We start from the raw sequence: 18,013 nt of genomic DNA, 5'->3' as shown, positions 1-18,013 counted from the left end.
GGTGTCTTGGGGTATTTCTCCCAGATCTGGACCAGGGCATCACTGAGCTCCTGAACAGACTGAGGTGCAACCTGGCGGCGTCAAATGGAGTGAAACATAATGTCTCAGAGGTGTTCTATTGGATTTAGGTCAGGCGAGCGTGGGGGCCATTCAACGGTATCAATTCCTTCATCCTCCAGTAACTGGCTGCATACACTCGCCACATGAGGCTGGGCAATGTCATGCACCAAAAGGAACCCCGGACCCGCGGCACCAGCATAGGGTCTGACAATGGGTCAAAGGATTCCCGATACCTAATGGCAGTCAGGGTGCCAGTGTCTAGCCTGTAGAGGTCTGTGCATCTCTCTATGGCTGCGCCTTCCCAGACCATCACTGACCTACCACCAAACAAGTCATGCTGAATGATATTACAGGCAGCATAAGGTTCTCCACAGCTTCCCCAGACCCCTTCACGTCTGTCACGTGTGCTCAGGGTGAACCTGATGTGATCTGTAAAAAGCAGAGGGCACCAGTGGTGGACCTGACAAGTCTGGTGTTCAATAACAAATGCCAATCGAGCTCCACAGTGTGGGGCAGTGAGCCCAGGGCCCACTAGAGGACTTCAGATCCTCAGGCCACCCTCATGAAGTCTGTTTCTGAATGTTTTCTCAGACATTTACACCAGTGGGCTGCTGGAGGTAATTTTTTAGGGCTTTGGCAGTGCTCATCCTGTTCCTCTATGCACAAAGGAGCAGATACCAGACCTACTCATGGATTAAGGACCTTCTAAAGCCCTGTCAAGCTCTCCTAGAATAATCACCTGTCTCCTGGAATCTCCTCTATGGTCTTGAGACTGTGCAGGGAGACACAGCAAACCTTCTGGAAATGGCATGTATTGATGTGCCATCCTGGAGAGGTTGGACTGCCTATGCAACCTCTATAGGGTCCAGGTATCTCCTCATGCTACCAGTAGTGACACTGATCCTAACCAAATTTAAAACTAGTGAAAAACAGTCATAAAAGATGAGTAGGAAAAAAATGTCAGTGACCTCCACCTGTAAACCATTCCTGTTTTGGAGGTTGTCTCATTGTTGCCCATCTAGTGCACCTGTTAATTTCATTAACATCAAAGCAGCTGAAACTGATTAACAAACCCCCTTTGCTACTTAACTGACCAGATCAATATTCCAGGAGTTTAGTTGACTTGATGCTGTACTATGATTAAAAAGTGTTCCTTTAATTTTTTTGAGCAGTGTATTTAGTTCACAGCACACTGCATAACTCTGCTTGCAACTAGGAAAAATGCAGGACAGGGCTCAGTGCTGGACCTTTTTTTGCCACCACATCTCCATTCAGCTAGTGGTGATGATACGAGATCTGTCAGCTCCACCCCTTCGTCCTCCTCCATGCCCTCTGCTGGATTGTCATATGAACCACCAGTACCCTCTAAGCGTTCAAGAGGCCATTCAACGAATCAGGCTAAAAGATGCCATGCAGTGCTTCAGCTGGTCTGTGTAGGGGACAAGAGCCACACCAAAGTAGAGATTCTTTCATCTCTGCAGATGCAGGCCTTGAGGTGGTTCACGCCATTGAAGTTTGAGGCAGGAATGGTTGTGTGCAATAATGGCACTAACCTTCTGTCCGCACTTTGACAGGGAAAGTTGACACATGTCATCAGTTTGGTGGTGCAGCGTTTCTTAAATAGGTACCCAGGTAAGCAAGATACTCTAAGGCAGGCCAGAAGAGACTGTAGCCATTTCAGGCAGCCCTACATGGGAATTTAGTGGGAGTTAAACTGCCTGATTTGTAACATGCCCACCAGGTAGAACTCAACTTTGGCAATGCGGCAGCGGCTGCACATGCAGCAGAGGGCCATCAACTAGTACCTGTGTGGGTATGGTACAAAGACAGGCTCAGGACGGCTCGGCTTTTTTTACCCACACCAATGGCTGCTGATAAAGCCAATACTTACTTTCATCAATAGTATCTCTATAAGGTTATGGTGTGAAAGCACCCCCAACAACCAAAGCCCCATTTTTCCACACTTGTTACTTCTATCCAAGGTCTGTCAACGAGACACCAGACTTTAATTAAAAAAAAAAAAAATGGTAATCTTGGCCTGAGTGTACTATAATTTGACTTCTTCACGTAAGGCTTGCTCACTATGGTGCAAAACTTTATTTCCATCCAAAGTCTGCCAAAGAGAGACACCATCATTGATCCAAAAAATCTCTCCGAGTGTATTAAAATGTGGCCTTATCATACAGACTGGCTCCCCAAGCCGTTGTTTACAAATGGAAGAAAGCTTAAAGTGTTGTTTCTGAATGATGCTGGCCCATGGCTGGAGGGGGCCCTCCGGTCCTAAACTCTTTACCCTCAATTTCAGGTCTCCGGGTAAATTGTATTAAATCCCTATTATCTCCCATAGACCCCACGGCTCGTACTACTGCCCCCCCCCCCCAGATCTTCCATTACAGTGGGTTGAGAGTTTTAGATACCTAGGGGTTGAAATATCTAGGTCTTCTGATTTCCTATCCCTGAATATAAACCCAGTGTTGCAGGAGGCCCAGCTAAAGTTAAAGGCATTGGAGCCCCTACCTTTATCCCTTTTAGGACACATCAGTCTAATCAAAATGAAAGTTTTGCTGAAATTCACCTATCTTTTTCGACACTCCGCACAATGGATCCTTATGTCCTTTTTTACTCAGCTCAGTCAAATATTTTCCTCTTTTTTTGGGGGGCCCCAAACTCCCAGATACAAGTGGTCCACGCTAATGCACCCTACTTACCAAGGTGGTCTGCCATTTCCAGATTTCTACAAATACTGTATTTTCTGGCCACCTAGCTTGTCACAGTTGCCTGGTGGCTGACCCCTGATGTTACGAACTCCTCCGTAGTACTTGAGGCCGCAGTGGGGAACTCCCTGGACGCATTGAAATTCTTACTTTTTCGTGGCCCCCCTGCCCTGTATTCCCTAACACCCTCTATACTCACCACTCTTCATGCTTGGGGGGGGGGGGGGGGGCTAGTCTCAAATGTGAAATATTGCCTGTGGTCTCCCTGTGACAGATCTTTTTCCCCATTACTGACTTACCATGCCTTGTTCTGCACTGTGTCTCTGTGTGAAGGTGGCCATCTTATTAGAAGCAAGGAAATAAGCAGGGCTTTATTTTCTTATGCCTCTAGCATGGAGAGATGTGAGCAGTACAGCATTGACATCATCAGATCCCACTTCAAATCTACGGAGCCTAGCAGCCAGAGGCAGCAGGGCTTAAGATTTCACCTTACACAGAAATGCCTAGGCACATTCATATTCAGGGAAATGCACTGTTATTTTTCAGGCTAAATTTTTTAGGGTAACAAATTTCCACTCCTTGAGTTCAGTTCCAATTTAATAGTAAGGCAGTAAGCTTCATAAAAATATTGTTTCAACTGTAGAAGGGTAGGTCATCTGAGGCAGAATTAGCTTAGCAGACAGTAGCTGTAAATAGCTGGGATCAAAACACCAGTTTAAGCACCAATACTGTTGTTTTGATGTCTTGTTTTGTATAATATGACCACCACATTTTGATAAAAAATCCCAAAAGTCCCAGTATGAGTCTCAGTAGGGTGACAAGTTACTTATCTGCTCAATTGGTTTTTAGGACATACTTAAAAAGACTATGGAACGTTCACACTGGAACATGTGCATCGTATCCCAGTTTTGGCAGTCTATTCATTTGAATGGCCTTCCAAATGTAGAAAACCGTGTAAAAAGTAGTGCAAACACTACTTTTTCAAATCATGCTACACTAAACGGCATGGTACTTGGGGTATAATGGCCACAAACGTGCTGTGTATGCAAGATGCGTTTGCGGGTGCAATTACCATTTAATGGCACCAACATGCATCTCGCAAGAGCAGCACGTTCACATGTGGTGTGGGAAATGCTCATGGAACACACCTTTCCCAAAGTGCATTCCAGTGTGAATGGGCCCTTAATGTAACAAATACACAAAAAATCGGTATTTATTTGTAACAAATTTGATGTCCCGCCCTGCTGTGTAGCATCAGGAAGTTAGTTCATTTTGTTGTTCAGTATTTATATGCAATTTTAGCAAAATTACAGTTTGCATAAACATTTTAATAAGATTCATTCATAAATAAGAATGCATGGAGCAATTCTAATATATAGCATATTTTTGGAGCACCAGATTGCTTAATAGGAAGCATTGTGTGTTTCTAAATATATTCTTAAAATAATTGGTTCATCTTGTTCCAGGCACAGTAGCATCTGCGACTTCTTCAACTCCGGCAACAGGAAATGTCAGCCCCTACTTGATACTGCTGGGCTTTATCTGCAGCTTAATGATACTTCTACTAACGATTTATGGTGTAGTAATATTCATTAAAAGAAAAAAAGAAACAGAGTTTGGGTAAGTTCAAGGAACAGTTGGTACCTAGAAAACTTGGTGAGCAGGCTGCTTTTTTGGTGCCTTTCTATAACCACAAATCTTCATGGCTACACTAATCATGAAAACTGGTATAAAATACATAGATTTATAGTGCAGTTGTATGAACATGTTTATTTATAAATTTTTAATCTTTAATACAGGCAAATTTCCATTTTCTATAGCTCCTTAAATTCCTGTTTATCTGTTAAAGAATACCTCTACCCATTTCCATCTCCATAACATAAGGAACATAATGGAGAGATGTTCTATAGTGTAGAAGGGGATAACTGGGTAGGGCTGATAACACTATTTGGGATTTCATTGCAGCGGAGGCAGATTGCACGGGAATGTGGGTGCTCAATGGATTTCTGGCAGACCAACAAGTATCTTTCTGTATTTGAAGGAAATGTGGAAATGTACATGCATCGCACAAATGTGTTTTGTATATTTTGCTTTATTTTGGCCAGACATACACTTAGATGACAACCATTCTCAATATTCTGCGTGAGTCAGATGGCCACTAGCTAACCACTCTCAGGCAGAACATTGATCAGTTAGGTTACAAGACCTGTCCTAAATATTTTTTTTTACCTGTTAGATTTGTGGTAGCATCTGCCTGTGCTGCTTTTTGTCCCGTCCCCTTCCCCTATCTATTAACTAAACATTCAGCCAATATTAGCATTCATATTTACTGTATATACTTCGTGTGAGTTCCAAATGCTGGAGGACAGTTGAATTATTTCCTTATATCTAACGACACTCCAAAACTAGCCATACATATGTTTTCGCTCGTTCAGCCTAGCAGATGAATGAAGATCCAGATATTAGCTATTGTGTTCTGACAGCTTGCACCCAAGGCTGGTAAAATACCAGACCGTAGTAAAAAGCTGCAAACACTGTTCAACCGAATTTAGGCAGGATCCTTCTCTATATCAGTTGAAGTTTGTTGAGCTGGGTGACTTTCAGCCAGGACTGGCAGAGATGCAAGCCATGTATGGCCAGCTTAAGGAATGATGTGCGATAATGAAATAAAGATCACTTAAACAAAGAACAACCTGCTAATGAGGGGAGTAAATTGGATAAACACTGATTTGCATTATGATAAATTCAGCCAAGATGTTAATCTATATTATAAATATTGGAAGAACATACAGTTTAAACTGATTAGGGGTTGAATCCTTAAAAGATCAAATAAAATTAAACTAATTTATTGTATAAGGGACATTTAAACATAAGGCCTCATGCACACTGGACGTACAGCTGCTTTTTTTGGCGTCAGTCATTTTTTTCTGCAGCCAGTAAACTCCCCAGCATGTTATCCTATGTGTTCATGCATACATAGGCTATTATGAGCTGTTTTTGGCAGGGGTGTTTTCTTACTTGAAAAATACCCCAGAAGTAGTTGGTTTTAAGAGGCTCTTGCTGTGATAAAAGCTTAAAAATGTTGAAAAACGCCAAAAAAATGCTGAAAACGTGGCAATTCTGCGTTTGTCAATGTTTTTTAGCCATAAGCTTTAGTGGGAGTGTAGTTTTTCTAAAAAAAAAAAGCTAAGAAACACTACAGCTGAAAAAAGCTAAAAACGCTGAAAAACGCTACCGCAAAAATGCTAAATAACTCCTTCTACAGCTACAGATTTCTACTGACACTTTAATAACCTCCAGTGTGCATGAGGCCTATGAATCAATGTGGTAGAATTGATTTTAACCACTTTAAGACCGGAGGATTTTCCTGCTAAACGTCCAGGCCACTTTTTTCAAATTGGCACTGCGCAAATTTAACTGACAATTGCGCAGTCATGCAACGCCGTACCCAAACAAAATTTACATCCTTTTTATCTCCACAAACAGAGCTTTCTTTTGGTGGTATTTGATCACCTCTGCACTTTTCATTTTTTGCGATATTAATTAAAAAAAAGCGAAAATTTTGCGAAAAAAATTGACATTTTCTACTTTGACAGTTAATAAATATCCAATATATTCAATTTTTGTCATATATTTAGGCAAAAATGTATTTAGCTACGTGTCTTTGACAAAAAAATTCTCAATGAGCGTATTTTTAACCACTTTAAGACCGGAAGATTTTACCCCATTCCTGACCAGGCTATATTTTATGATTCGGCACTGCGTTATTTTAAAGGACAATTGTGCGGTCATGCTAAACGGTACCTAAATGAAATGTCCTTTTTTCCCCCACAAATAGAGCTTTCTTTTTGTGGTATTTGATCACCTGTGCGATTTTTAATTTTTTAAAAAAAGAGCGACAATTTTGAAAAAAAAACAATATTTTTCACATTCTGATATATAACATTCCCCAAAAAAATGTATAAATCAACATTTTTTTACATTTTAGGCCAATTTGTTTTCTGCTACATATTTTTGGTAAAAAAAATCACAATAAGCATATTTTGATTGGTTTGCGCAAAAGTTATTGCGTTTACTAACTACAGGAAAGATTTGTCATTTTTATTGTTTATTTTTTGTTTACTAGTAATGGCGGCGATCTGCGATTTTTTTTGCGGGACTGCGACATTGCGGCGAACAGATGGGACCCCTAACTGACATTTTTGACACTTTTGGGGGAACCACTGACATTATTACAGTAATCCGTGCTATAAATATGCACTGTTACTGTAATAATGACACTGGCAGGGAAGGGGTTAACACTGTTGGTGATCAAGGTGTTAAATGTGTGCCTCATGCTTACTGACGTGTGTGGGTGGAGGGGATTGTGTGACACAGACACAGATCGCAGGTTCAGCCATGCTGAATCTTGTGATCTGTCCCTGCCTGTCACATAGGAGATCAGCCCGCTTTGTTTACACAAGCGGGTGGATTTCCTCACTCTTTTCCCGACGATCGGGGAAGAGCGGCGGTGATCACCTCTCCTCTCCTAGCCAGACTCCCGCTGTGTCTGAATACAGCAGGAGTGAGCCTCCGGCGGCGCGTGCGCGCTGCCGAGAGGGGGAGGAGCCGAGCCGCTCTGCTGCAATAGCAGCAACGTGAGTGGTCAGCAAGTGGTTAAAGGGTTTCTTTCAAAGGGATAAACAGAATATGTTGAATATTTAACAATAAATTCTTATATGCTTGAGAAAGGCCAACTAATTATTTTGTGAACACTGGTAAATTGAATCATTTGATAGGCTTCTACTCTTCTCCAATTCTTTTAGATAAGTTTTATTGTGTTAATTTGAGTATCTGCCCTACCTGAAGACAAGAATGAAAGTGTCACTTTCACATACCACCAACTGTACCGCCAATCTAGTGTTTATGCCACAATATCCATATTAGTGTTTATTCCACAAATCCATAATAATTGAAATTGTGGAATTTTGGTGGAGATATATTACCAATGAAGTCATCTGAAAGACAAATGTAAAAGCAAGTTCTTCAACTTACCAGCAATTTTACAAAACTGAACTATACATTTTAGGTGGAGCTGGCCTTTAAAGCATTACTGCAATTTATTACTGAACTCTAATACTATATCCAGAGATATCAAGATATTGTACAAATATAGGGTCTTAGGCCCCTTTCACACTTATGCGACGCAATTTTACCGTGATTTTGCGACGTGATTTTGACGCGATTTTGAGCAATGGCTCAGGGCTATATACTTCAAAACGCATTAAAATTGTGCCAAAGTAGTGCAGAAACTACTTTCAAGTCGGTGCGACTTCAAAACGCACTGATATGAATGGGGCTCATTGAAAATAATGGAAAACGACTTGTCATGCGATTTTGCGGTCCAAAATCGCGGGACAAGTCGCACTAGTGTGAAAGGGGCCTTACCCTTTTCTCCTGAACTTTAGGACCTGAGATCACAGACCCAGGCCAATATACCCGTTAGTCTATGTGAGTTTAGTTACAGTACAAACAGTGCATGTCTCAGGATCACTGCGGGAAAAAAGGGAGGCATTAGGGGTTCTTTAAGATACTACAGTCAGATTTTCACAGCTATAATGGGGATAGATGGGGGTTAACTAAAATGTGCAAGTTAAACCAATTCCTTTCTCAGTTCTTGTCTGCAGTTACAATCAAATATATTATCAAAGTTGGTTAGGACCCCCCAGTTATGGTTAGAAGAACTATTGTACCATAATCTCTATTTTACTTTTATTATGTCTGTCTCAACTATTATTTTTTTAAGGATTCAAATAAATAATACACATATTATTTAATACTTGACATTATGGGCATTACTCTTTGCAAAGTATGACTAGAACTTCTGTTGATGTAGATTAGCACTTGTCATTTCCCATAAACCAGCTGCTCCCAAAAACTGAAAGTGAATTGCTAGGCTTTTCCACTATCTGAATGATGCACTTGCTATTTTGAGCATGTTTTGAAACAATGGGTAGAAATACGTAAAAAAAATTGTTCACCAGAACTCTGTAAACTGCCACCTGGTGAACAAGACGGTCATTTCTGAGTATATGACTCAAGACAAACTGAAAACAATAGCTTCTGTTTTCCATGTGTTGTTCTTTTGAGTCATTCCCTGATACAGAACTAATATCAGAGCAGGACCCTAAGTTCCAACAAACATACATGAAATACCAGGGAAGTGACGCATGTACAAAGAATGTTATTATGATTCCATCATGCCCAGTGAGCACATGATCTGAGAAGGTAGAACATCATAGAGTTAAAATGTCACATCCTGTTGGCTGGGTGTCTCCCGGGTTAGGAAAAGTACTGTTGAGTGATTTTGTGGATAGGAATACTACTATATGGAAAGGAGAATCTGTTGAATTCGCTTTTTTCTATTTCATGTATGTCAGCACAGTCTAGCTGAGATAGATAGAAGAATAGTGGGAAACTAAGAAACACAGATCGCTCATAAAAATGTAGGGCCCCCTCATATGAGAAATGTACTCTCCTCATAGGCGTGCGCAGGGGGTGTGTCAGGTGTGCCTGGGCACACCCTAATCACCCAGTGCAGTGCAGATTCCCCCTATTGTCCAGGGCCCACTGCCCTACTGACACCATCCATGTTTTTATAAATGATAAAATGTTTGTTCTCATTTATTTATAACAGTGTGTGTGTCAGTTTGTGTGTGTGAATATATATATATGAGTGGGGTCACAACACTTTCTGTAGCTTAAAGTGACATTAAAGGTTTGGTCTTTATTTTTAAAATTCACAAACGTTATACTTACCTGTTCTGTGGAATGGTTTTGCACAGAGTAGCCTCAATCCCCCTGTTCTTGGATCCCCTGTCAGTGCTTCAGGCCCCTCCCTCTTGCCTAGTGCCCACATAGCAAGCAGTTTGCTGTTGGGGCATCCAAACAGGCTCGCTCATAAGCTGCTGTTATGTGTGTCCATTCACACACAGAGCGCAGCTGAGCACTGCCCCCACTCTCTCCTCATTGGCTCTCTGGCTGTGATCCACAGTACCAGGAGCCAATGGCTACCGTTGTTGTCTCAGCCAATGAGGAGGGAGAGACCCAGGAAAGCCGAGGCTCTCGTGCACATTGCTGGATCGAGATGGAGCTCAGGTACGTTTTAGGGGGGGGGGTGCTGCTGCACACCAAAGTTTTTTTTTATCCTCATGCATAGAATGCATAAAGGTGAAAAAACCTTGAGCCTTTACAACTACTTTAAGTAATGGCCGGTAATGGCACGATAAGAAAATCGGCTGAAAATTTCCGTTCAGCGAACGATCGGCAGATATTCTACTCATTAATGCCCAGCCATCAATGAGCGATATCGATATTGTGAACGGAAAATACCGTTTGAATAAAACGAAAAATTCTGTCGTCTCGTTTGCGAATGAACGATATTCTATACATTGGTGTTAAGGTCGTTCATTTGAAATCTGTAGAACATCATCACGCTGAACACTGTTTCGATGGTCGGCGGTCAACGGTCGGGCGGCCGGGGCAACGTTTTCGACCAATAAACACTTTTTCATAAGTCGGTGGTCGAATGATCGGGCGATATTCTACTCGTGTATTCCGGCCATAACATGCAACAATATTTGACTGTTAGGCTGTCTATAGATCTATCAAAATTTGACCGGTTAAGCAGAGACCAGATGAGTTTTGATCCATGTGTTGCTGTTCCTGTTGGAAGACTTTTGTCGATCAGTACCTACAGCTGATGATTAGTTTATTCTGACAGCCTCTTGCTGTCAGAGAACCATTTCAGGGTGGGGGATTCCTTTATCTACCTTGCGTGTGTGGGCGGAGAAATCTGTTAATTTTTTTAATTCGGCCCGCTGGCTGAATGAAAAAATAAATCACACCGTGGTCAGGTTTAGACTTCATAGACTAGCTCTGAATATAAAACTTAAGCCCCGTACACACGTACCGATGGTCGGCTTACAAATGTTCCTCTTTTCTCCCCGGGATGTCGGTGTCTGCTGAAAAGTGCAAAGACAGCACAAGGACAGCACAAGAATTTTGTCCGCCGACTGCAGAAGTGATGTCATGTAATGGTTAACTTTCCCTGTGTTTTCTATTTTCTGAGCATGCCCAGTCTTGCAAATCTGCGGTCTGTCGGCCGAATTGTGTACTGACAGGCGAACAATCGTCCGTTCTGGTGTCGGCATACAAATATTTTCATGTTTGCACGAAAGACTTTTGTCCGCGGATTGTGCGCAGACATCTGTCGGAGGCACCATACTAACACGCGTACAATCGGCAGATCCTTCGTCCACCGACGTTTGTATGCCGACGATCGGTACGTGTGTACGGGCCTTTATGTCATGCTGCTACTTGACTTTAATTCTGCAGTATATTATCAAACATCATGACTTTTGACAAAGGGGATGCAATTTGCCATAAAGAGCTTTTTATCTACAAAAGCCTTATACTGCACAAAAAAGCAATGCTTTAAAGTGTATCTAAACTAAAATACAGAAAATAAATATATTGCAGTTTACCAATCCTTGTGTGGTGGCTGCATTCATTTTCTTTTTCAGGCTTTTTTCTTTCTTTATTTTCACGTGGTGATCTGGCCACTAATTCACTTCCAGTCTTAACGTGGCTACACTCAATCCCCTGCTTTATCTTTGGAGAAGCAACATAAGTCACATTTGGACAGGAACATGTGTGATGTATCCTTAAGCCCCAATCGCATTATTGCATAATGGGTACGAGTATTCTCACTATGTGATTTGGACAGCAATATTTTCACATGATTCTGTGTGTTGCATAGTCTTAGATAAAAACAAAGGAATGTCCAGTGTCCAGAGAAGTGTGATTTCTAAAATCATCTGGATTTTTATTAAAAATTAGCAACATGTACATCAAGCGAACGCGTTTCAAGGGAAAAGTCTCCCCCCTTCTTCAGGGCTATAAAAAAAAAAACGACAAAAAAGAATGGATAAAAGATACATATAACAATATACTCTGTGTGTATGTATGTATGTATGTATGTATGTAAGTGTGTATATATATATATATATATATATATATATATACAGGGCTTTTTTTCAGCGGGAACGCAGGGGAACGCAGTTCCGGCACCTCCAGAATTGAATGTATGTAATGGCAAGGGGTGCTGGGGTGTGCTGGAGGGTCTATTGATGCTGGCTAATAGGGAATCTATTGCTGCAGAGGATGGGGGTCTATTGTTGCTGGGGAGGTCTTCTGTTGCTTGTAGGGATTTATTGTTGCTGGTGGGTCAGTTGTTGCTGGGAGGGATTTATTGTTAAGGGAGGGGTCTTTGTTGCTAGCTGCTGGAGGGTCTATTGATGCTGGCTACTGGGGAATCTAGTGTTGCTGGAGGGGATCTATTTGTTGCTGGAGGGGATCTATTTGCTGCTGGAGGGGATCTATTTGCACAGAGGGTCTATTGTTGCTGGGGGAAGTCTGTTGTTGCTGGTGGGGTATCATGTTGCAGGGAATCAATCATTGCTGGGAGGGATCTACTGTTGAGGGAGGGGCCTAATGCTGCTGGATAGTCTACTGATGCTGGATGTTGGAAGTCCATTGTTGCAGGGGTGGATCTATTGTCGCTGGGGTGTCCATTGTTTCTAGATCTATTATATTGCCTTTCCTTGTTATCGTTAATTCTCTAAAAGGGGTGGTACTGGGAGGTGGGTAGGAGGTGAAACCAAGGAACAGTGCTCGGGGGTGGGTAGGGGACGGAGTTAAGGGGTGACTCAGAAGGGAGGAGTTCCTGCACCTATTCTCTGAGAAAAAAAGCCCTGTATATATATATATATATATATATATATATATATATATATATATATATATATATATATATGTGAAAAATTAGGCGCTGGTAATCAGTGTGTGTTCCAGGTGTGTTAGGGGGAATTAGATTGTCTACACCAAATAATTATGTCCATAAAGATAAATCTCATTTACCAATAAATAAATAAATAAATGGTGGACTTTAAAATTATCCATAATACCATAATGTGAACCATTTGTAATAACAACCTAGTAAAAAGGTGAAATATATATCTCTGTGTCTATATAAAATAATAGACAGCGCCTACTTTTTCACTTACCTACTACTTGTATTTTTTTGGCACACCACCATTAAAATAAAAAAGGGCAGCAGGTTTTTGCATTACATCAAGGGCCAAAACATTAAAACCAGGCGTCTTCACCACCTATAATCTAATATATATATATATATATATATATATATATAATATCCAATTATAGTCCTGAGAAAGACGAGTTTGTGCCTCTTCGAAACGTTGATTAAACCGTCATTGTCAGTTCACCTTTCAAGACCCGTGAGTGCCGCTCTCTTCTTTTTTGGTTTATATATATACATATATATATATATATATATAAATAATATAAGAGTACACAATCATAATATATAAAATAAACATAATATTAAAATGTATTGTGGTAATGTGGTTGCCAGCTCTATTTATATATAATATATTTTTATAGTATTTATACATTTTTATGTTTAAAAGAAAGGGGGGGGGTCTATTCCCCCGTAAGATCCATGAACCAGATTTTAGAAGTCACTTTTCTCTGGACACTGGGTGCTTCTTCCTTTTTTATCTAAAGCCCCGTACACACGTACCGATTGTCAGCCGTAAATATTCGTCCGACGACCAATCGGCCGATTATAGGCTTGTTAGTATGATGCTTCCAACAGCCGACAGGCATTTTCGGCCGAACAGAATCTGTCGTGCAGGCATTAAAATTTTTGTTGGCCAACACCAGAACGGCCGATTGTTCGCCAGTCAGTACAGATTTCGGCCGACAGACAGCAGATTAGCAAGACTGGGCATGCTCAGAAAAGAAAGAAGACAAGGAAAGTTAACCATCACATGACATCACTTCTGTTGGCCGACAAAATTCGTGTGCAGTCTTTTGCAGTTTTCAACAGACACGACAACCTGGACAAAAGACAGGCGATCGTTCGGCCGACGATCAGTACTTGTGTACGGGGCTTAAGTCTACATGCTGAAATGACCTTAAGACTGCACAGAAAAGGCAGCAGCCCAATCCCCGAAAGGGCCCAATCGCCACCATTCATCACTGGGTACTATCCTAAGGAAGGCATTCCTTCCTTTTTTCCCCCACTAATCCCAGTTCAGGACCAATCCAGTCAGTCCAGTGCGGTTTCCAACAGAAGCTTGTGTGTTGCATTGGACAGCCCAGTCACTTGAATGGGATGCCCTATGCACATTTGTCACCCAAAAAGAAGCTCCTGCTCCTTTTTGGGTGACAAGCTTCACGCAAATTTTTAAGGCGCGGTTTGCCTTACAATTGTGGCAGAATCGCATTGCATTTGGGGTGCCACTGAAGGATAATAGCTCAGAAATGTGTGCCGAGTGTTGTGATGCTATTGCCAAGAGATGTTTGAATGGAGCCTTGGATGGAGTGGTAGATTTAGAGCTATAGCCTAACTCCAGCTTCCAGCTTTACAGAAACTGTTTTTTTTTTTTTTTTTCATTTTGGGACAACGGTTTTTATCTAAATAAATAAAAGCTGATCATTGTAAGTACTAACCACCCCTGTCAAATGGTTTGTTTCAACCCAGCAACTGCCACGTTTGCTGGTCAGCTTGGTCTGTTAAAGGAAGTTGAAAAATAACTTACTGGCTGGATAACTAGGGTAGAATAAAGCATGGTTCTTCAAACTTTCTAAGTAAAGGGCCAGTTTACTGTCCTTCAGACTTTAGGGGGGTCAGATTGTGACCAGTGGAGGTAGAAAATGCTCCAGCATGAGTGGGAGTAAACAATTCCTCAGGCTTGATGGTCAGTAGGAGTATAAAAAATGCATGTGGCTAGTAGGAAGAAGGGTAATGCCCATCATTGGTATTGGTGAGAGGAATAGTGCCAGATCATTGGTGTCAGTGGAAGAAATAGTGCCCCATCTTTGGTGTCAGTGGGAGGAATAGTGACCCACTACTGGTGTTAGTGGAAAAAACTGTGCCTCAACCTTTTTGACAGTAGAAGGAATAGTGCCTCGTATTATTGGGAGGAATAGTGACCCAAGGGCCAGATAAAGGCAAGCAAAGGGCCACATCCAGCCCATGGGACCAGAGTTTGGGGACCACTGGAAAAAAGGGAAAACAAGCCAAAAAAAAAAAACGAATGCAACCACCACATTTAAGAATTTGTAAACTGGAATATATTCAATTTTTGCTTTTGAGTTTAGTTATGCTTTAAGATAATATGCATGTGCAGATTGAATGTAATGTTGGTGTCTCATTACAAGTGCACACAGATTACCAGAATTTTTACATGACTTACATGACAGTGTTCTAACTTTATTTATCTAGGCATGCATTTGTCAGCTCAGATGATTCAGACATTGTAGTGAATTATAAAGCAAAGAGATCCTACAACAGGAAAGCCATTGAAGTGACACGTAAGTTCATTTTGCCTCATTAACTTGTAACAACGGAACAGAATGTGTGGTGTTTATTCGATATTAAAGTATTCTGCACGTTAGCAGATTTTGACTTGTTTGAAAACAATTGAAGAATAGCTATCACAAACCTGGCAGATTCAAACTGGGTAACAAGCTTCCACATGACTCCCCTTGCTGGCATGGCCCATGTCTATTTATGAGGTGTTCTCACCCCCTGCTAGCCCACTACTGGGGATTGACTGGGGCCTCAAAAATATTTAAGGCAGCTCCTCCTAACCTCACCCTCTATTTCTAGAAGATTCTCCAACCTTCTAGATCAGGGGAGGCACCAGAAGGCTCTCAAGATGAGTCATCCAGCCCTGACTTTCAATAAACCCTGACCCAATTAAGACTCTCCAGCTTAAATATGAGTCAGAGTATAGTTTGCCTACACTTACTTCTAGCACACACTAAAGGCTGCTACACTTGCATATATCAAGCTGCAGACCTGATTGATCAGAAGCCTATTACAGTGTGACTGAAGTTTGATGATACAGACAGAATACAGGTTTCATTTATTTAAAAGTGTTTCAGAATGTGCCATCCTGGATGTCCCAGGTGTGGTGTAACCGAAGACATATTTTTCACCAAAGCGCTATTGAAGAAAGTGTCAAATGCATTTATGTTCTTGCCATGTCCTAGATATTTTGTCTTGTGCTAAACAGACTGTGATCTTATGCTTTTATGGAAGTTTCTTTTGTGTTGGGAAATTCAATTGAAAAATGGAAGGAGTCTAGTGGAAAATTGGTGGCAGAACAGTGACTGCATCCTATCAGATGCAATCACTGTTCGGGTATTCAAAGAGCTACAGGGGAGTTTCCTCCATCCACTCTGTTTAGCATGGTTAGGGGAATCAAATAATTTCTCTCATTCAGTCTGAAAGAGAAATCTAAATATGAATGACTAGCCTAACCCCAGATTATTTTTTAGCTTTGCATAGTGTGGTAAGAGTTAGAACTATTGTCATGTTTTTGTTGCAGATTGGTTTTCAAATGGGGAGATTTCCTCTCACTTCCTGTACCAATGATCATGCCATGTTTATATATAAAAGAAATATACATGTTACTATTGGCACCTACTAGATGGTGTCATAATATTATTTTCTGTGTTTAAGATAAATTGTTGCCATTAAATGCAATGATTTTTTTTCCATTCATTACAGTAAGTACATTAGGGATCAGTCAAGATCTGCAGCAGAAACTGGAAGATGTGATGGTGGAGAGAAGCTTACTGACTCTGGGAAAGGTGTTGGGTGAGGGTAAGCATCATGAACTGGCAGCATATTGAAGAGTTACTCAAATGGACATCTCAACAGCTTTAGAAAGTTTAGGTCTTTTGTTGTCTCCATAGCTTTTTTTTGTCCTTGTTGCTGACTATGCACTTTCCCATGTTCATCATGTATTCAAAATCATGAAAAATAAAAGTACATGTACACAAATGATTAAAAAAAAAAAAAGCACTATGTAAGTAAAAGTGGAGCTGTTGCCTATTAAATCCCTGCAATAGCTGTTGACAGATAAAGATCATCCAATGCAAATGCTGAGCAGACACACAGTAAAGCTGGCCACACACCAATAGATTTGGAATAAATGTTTTTTACGAATATTTGTACAACAATTTGCACAAAAATTCTCAGTACATCAATAGCTTGAGGAATGATGTTCGAAAGTACTTCAAAATTTTGTGGTTGCTTAAAAGTAATACTTAAGTCTCGTTCTTTATTTTTTAAAAATAACAAACATGTTATACTTACCTGCTCTGTGCAGTCGTTTTGCACAGAGCAGCCCCGATCCCCCTTTTCTTGGATCCTTCTTTGGCGCTCCTGGCCCTTCCCTCCTGCTGAGTTCCCCCACAGCAAGCAGCTTGCTATGGGGGCACCAGAGCCGAGCCACAGCTCCGTGTGTTCATTCAGACACTGGGCTAGGCCCCGCCCCCTATCTCCCTTTTGGCTCACTGAATTTGATTGACAGCAGCGGAAGCCAACGGCGCCCGCCACTGTCTCAGCCAATAAGGGGGGAGAGTCCCGTACAATCGAGTCTTTTGTGCAACATCGCTGGATAGAGATGGGCTCAGGTAAGTATTAGGGGGGCTGAGGGGGTGCTGCTGCAAACTGAAGGTCTTTTAACATAACATCATAAGATGTTTTATCTGTACATCATAGAATGCATTAAGATGAAAAACCTTCTGCCTTTACAACCACTTTATTATTCAGTTTTAGTATGAATGAACTTTACCGAATGAAACATACACTGTTCAAGAAAATGTAAGAAAGGTTTTCCATCCTGCTCCTTCAAATTTTCTTGTCACTTTGGTAAAAAATCGAATGTCAATTTGACCCTAATGATTACAAAATTGAACAAGCCTTCTTAAAACTTAACATTTAAATGAAATACTACTATTGTATAGACATCTTAAAGTCAGAATGACTGGGTAGTTATGATGAACACATAGAAAGGTGTTATATATAAAAAATGAAAAAATGTACACTCATCCTGAAAAATTTTTTGGAGCTCAGTCTATTAATCAGATTACATACAGTAGTTGCCAGTACAATAAAAATGTAAAATTGACACCCGAAAATCAGTTTGTGGCTAGCTTTAGACCCTTTTAGATATGACCATTTTGTAGTGACTTGATTGGCTTATTAGCTTACTACAATGTACCTACCTCAATCTGGTCACACACAGTAAGCCAGTTGTATATGGTAAAATGATCATGTGTGATCACGATCTTTGTAACTTGTAGGATTTGTC

At 41.0% G+C, this 18,013-nt stretch overlaps 1 protein-coding gene across 2 annotated transcripts in view; it reads left to right on the top strand.

Moving 5' to 3' along the window:
- Nucleotides 1–18,013, top strand: part of MERTK (MER proto-oncogene, tyrosine kinase) — a 171,426-nt gene that overhangs the window by 127,609 nt on the left and 25,804 nt on the right. For both annotated transcript variants that reach the window (XM_082251929.1, XM_082251928.1), the window contains exons 10-12: nucleotides 4,241–4,394; nucleotides 15,130–15,218; nucleotides 16,423–16,518. In XM_082251929.1, coding sequence (XP_082108055.1) covers nucleotides 4,241–4,394; nucleotides 15,130–15,218; nucleotides 16,423–16,518 — 339 coding nt within the window. The remainder of the gene's footprint in view (nucleotides 1–4,240; nucleotides 4,395–15,129; nucleotides 15,219–16,422; nucleotides 16,519–18,013) is intronic.

This window comes from Pelophylax lessonae, assembly GCF_965119305.1.
Source record: "Pelophylax lessonae genome assembly, chromosome: 3".
In the NCBI taxonomy this organism is placed as follows: Eukaryota; Metazoa; Chordata; class Amphibia; order Anura; family Ranidae; genus Pelophylax; species Pelophylax lessonae.
Note: the sequence above shows the minus strand (reverse complement) of the source record. Positions and strands in the feature narration are given on the sequence as shown.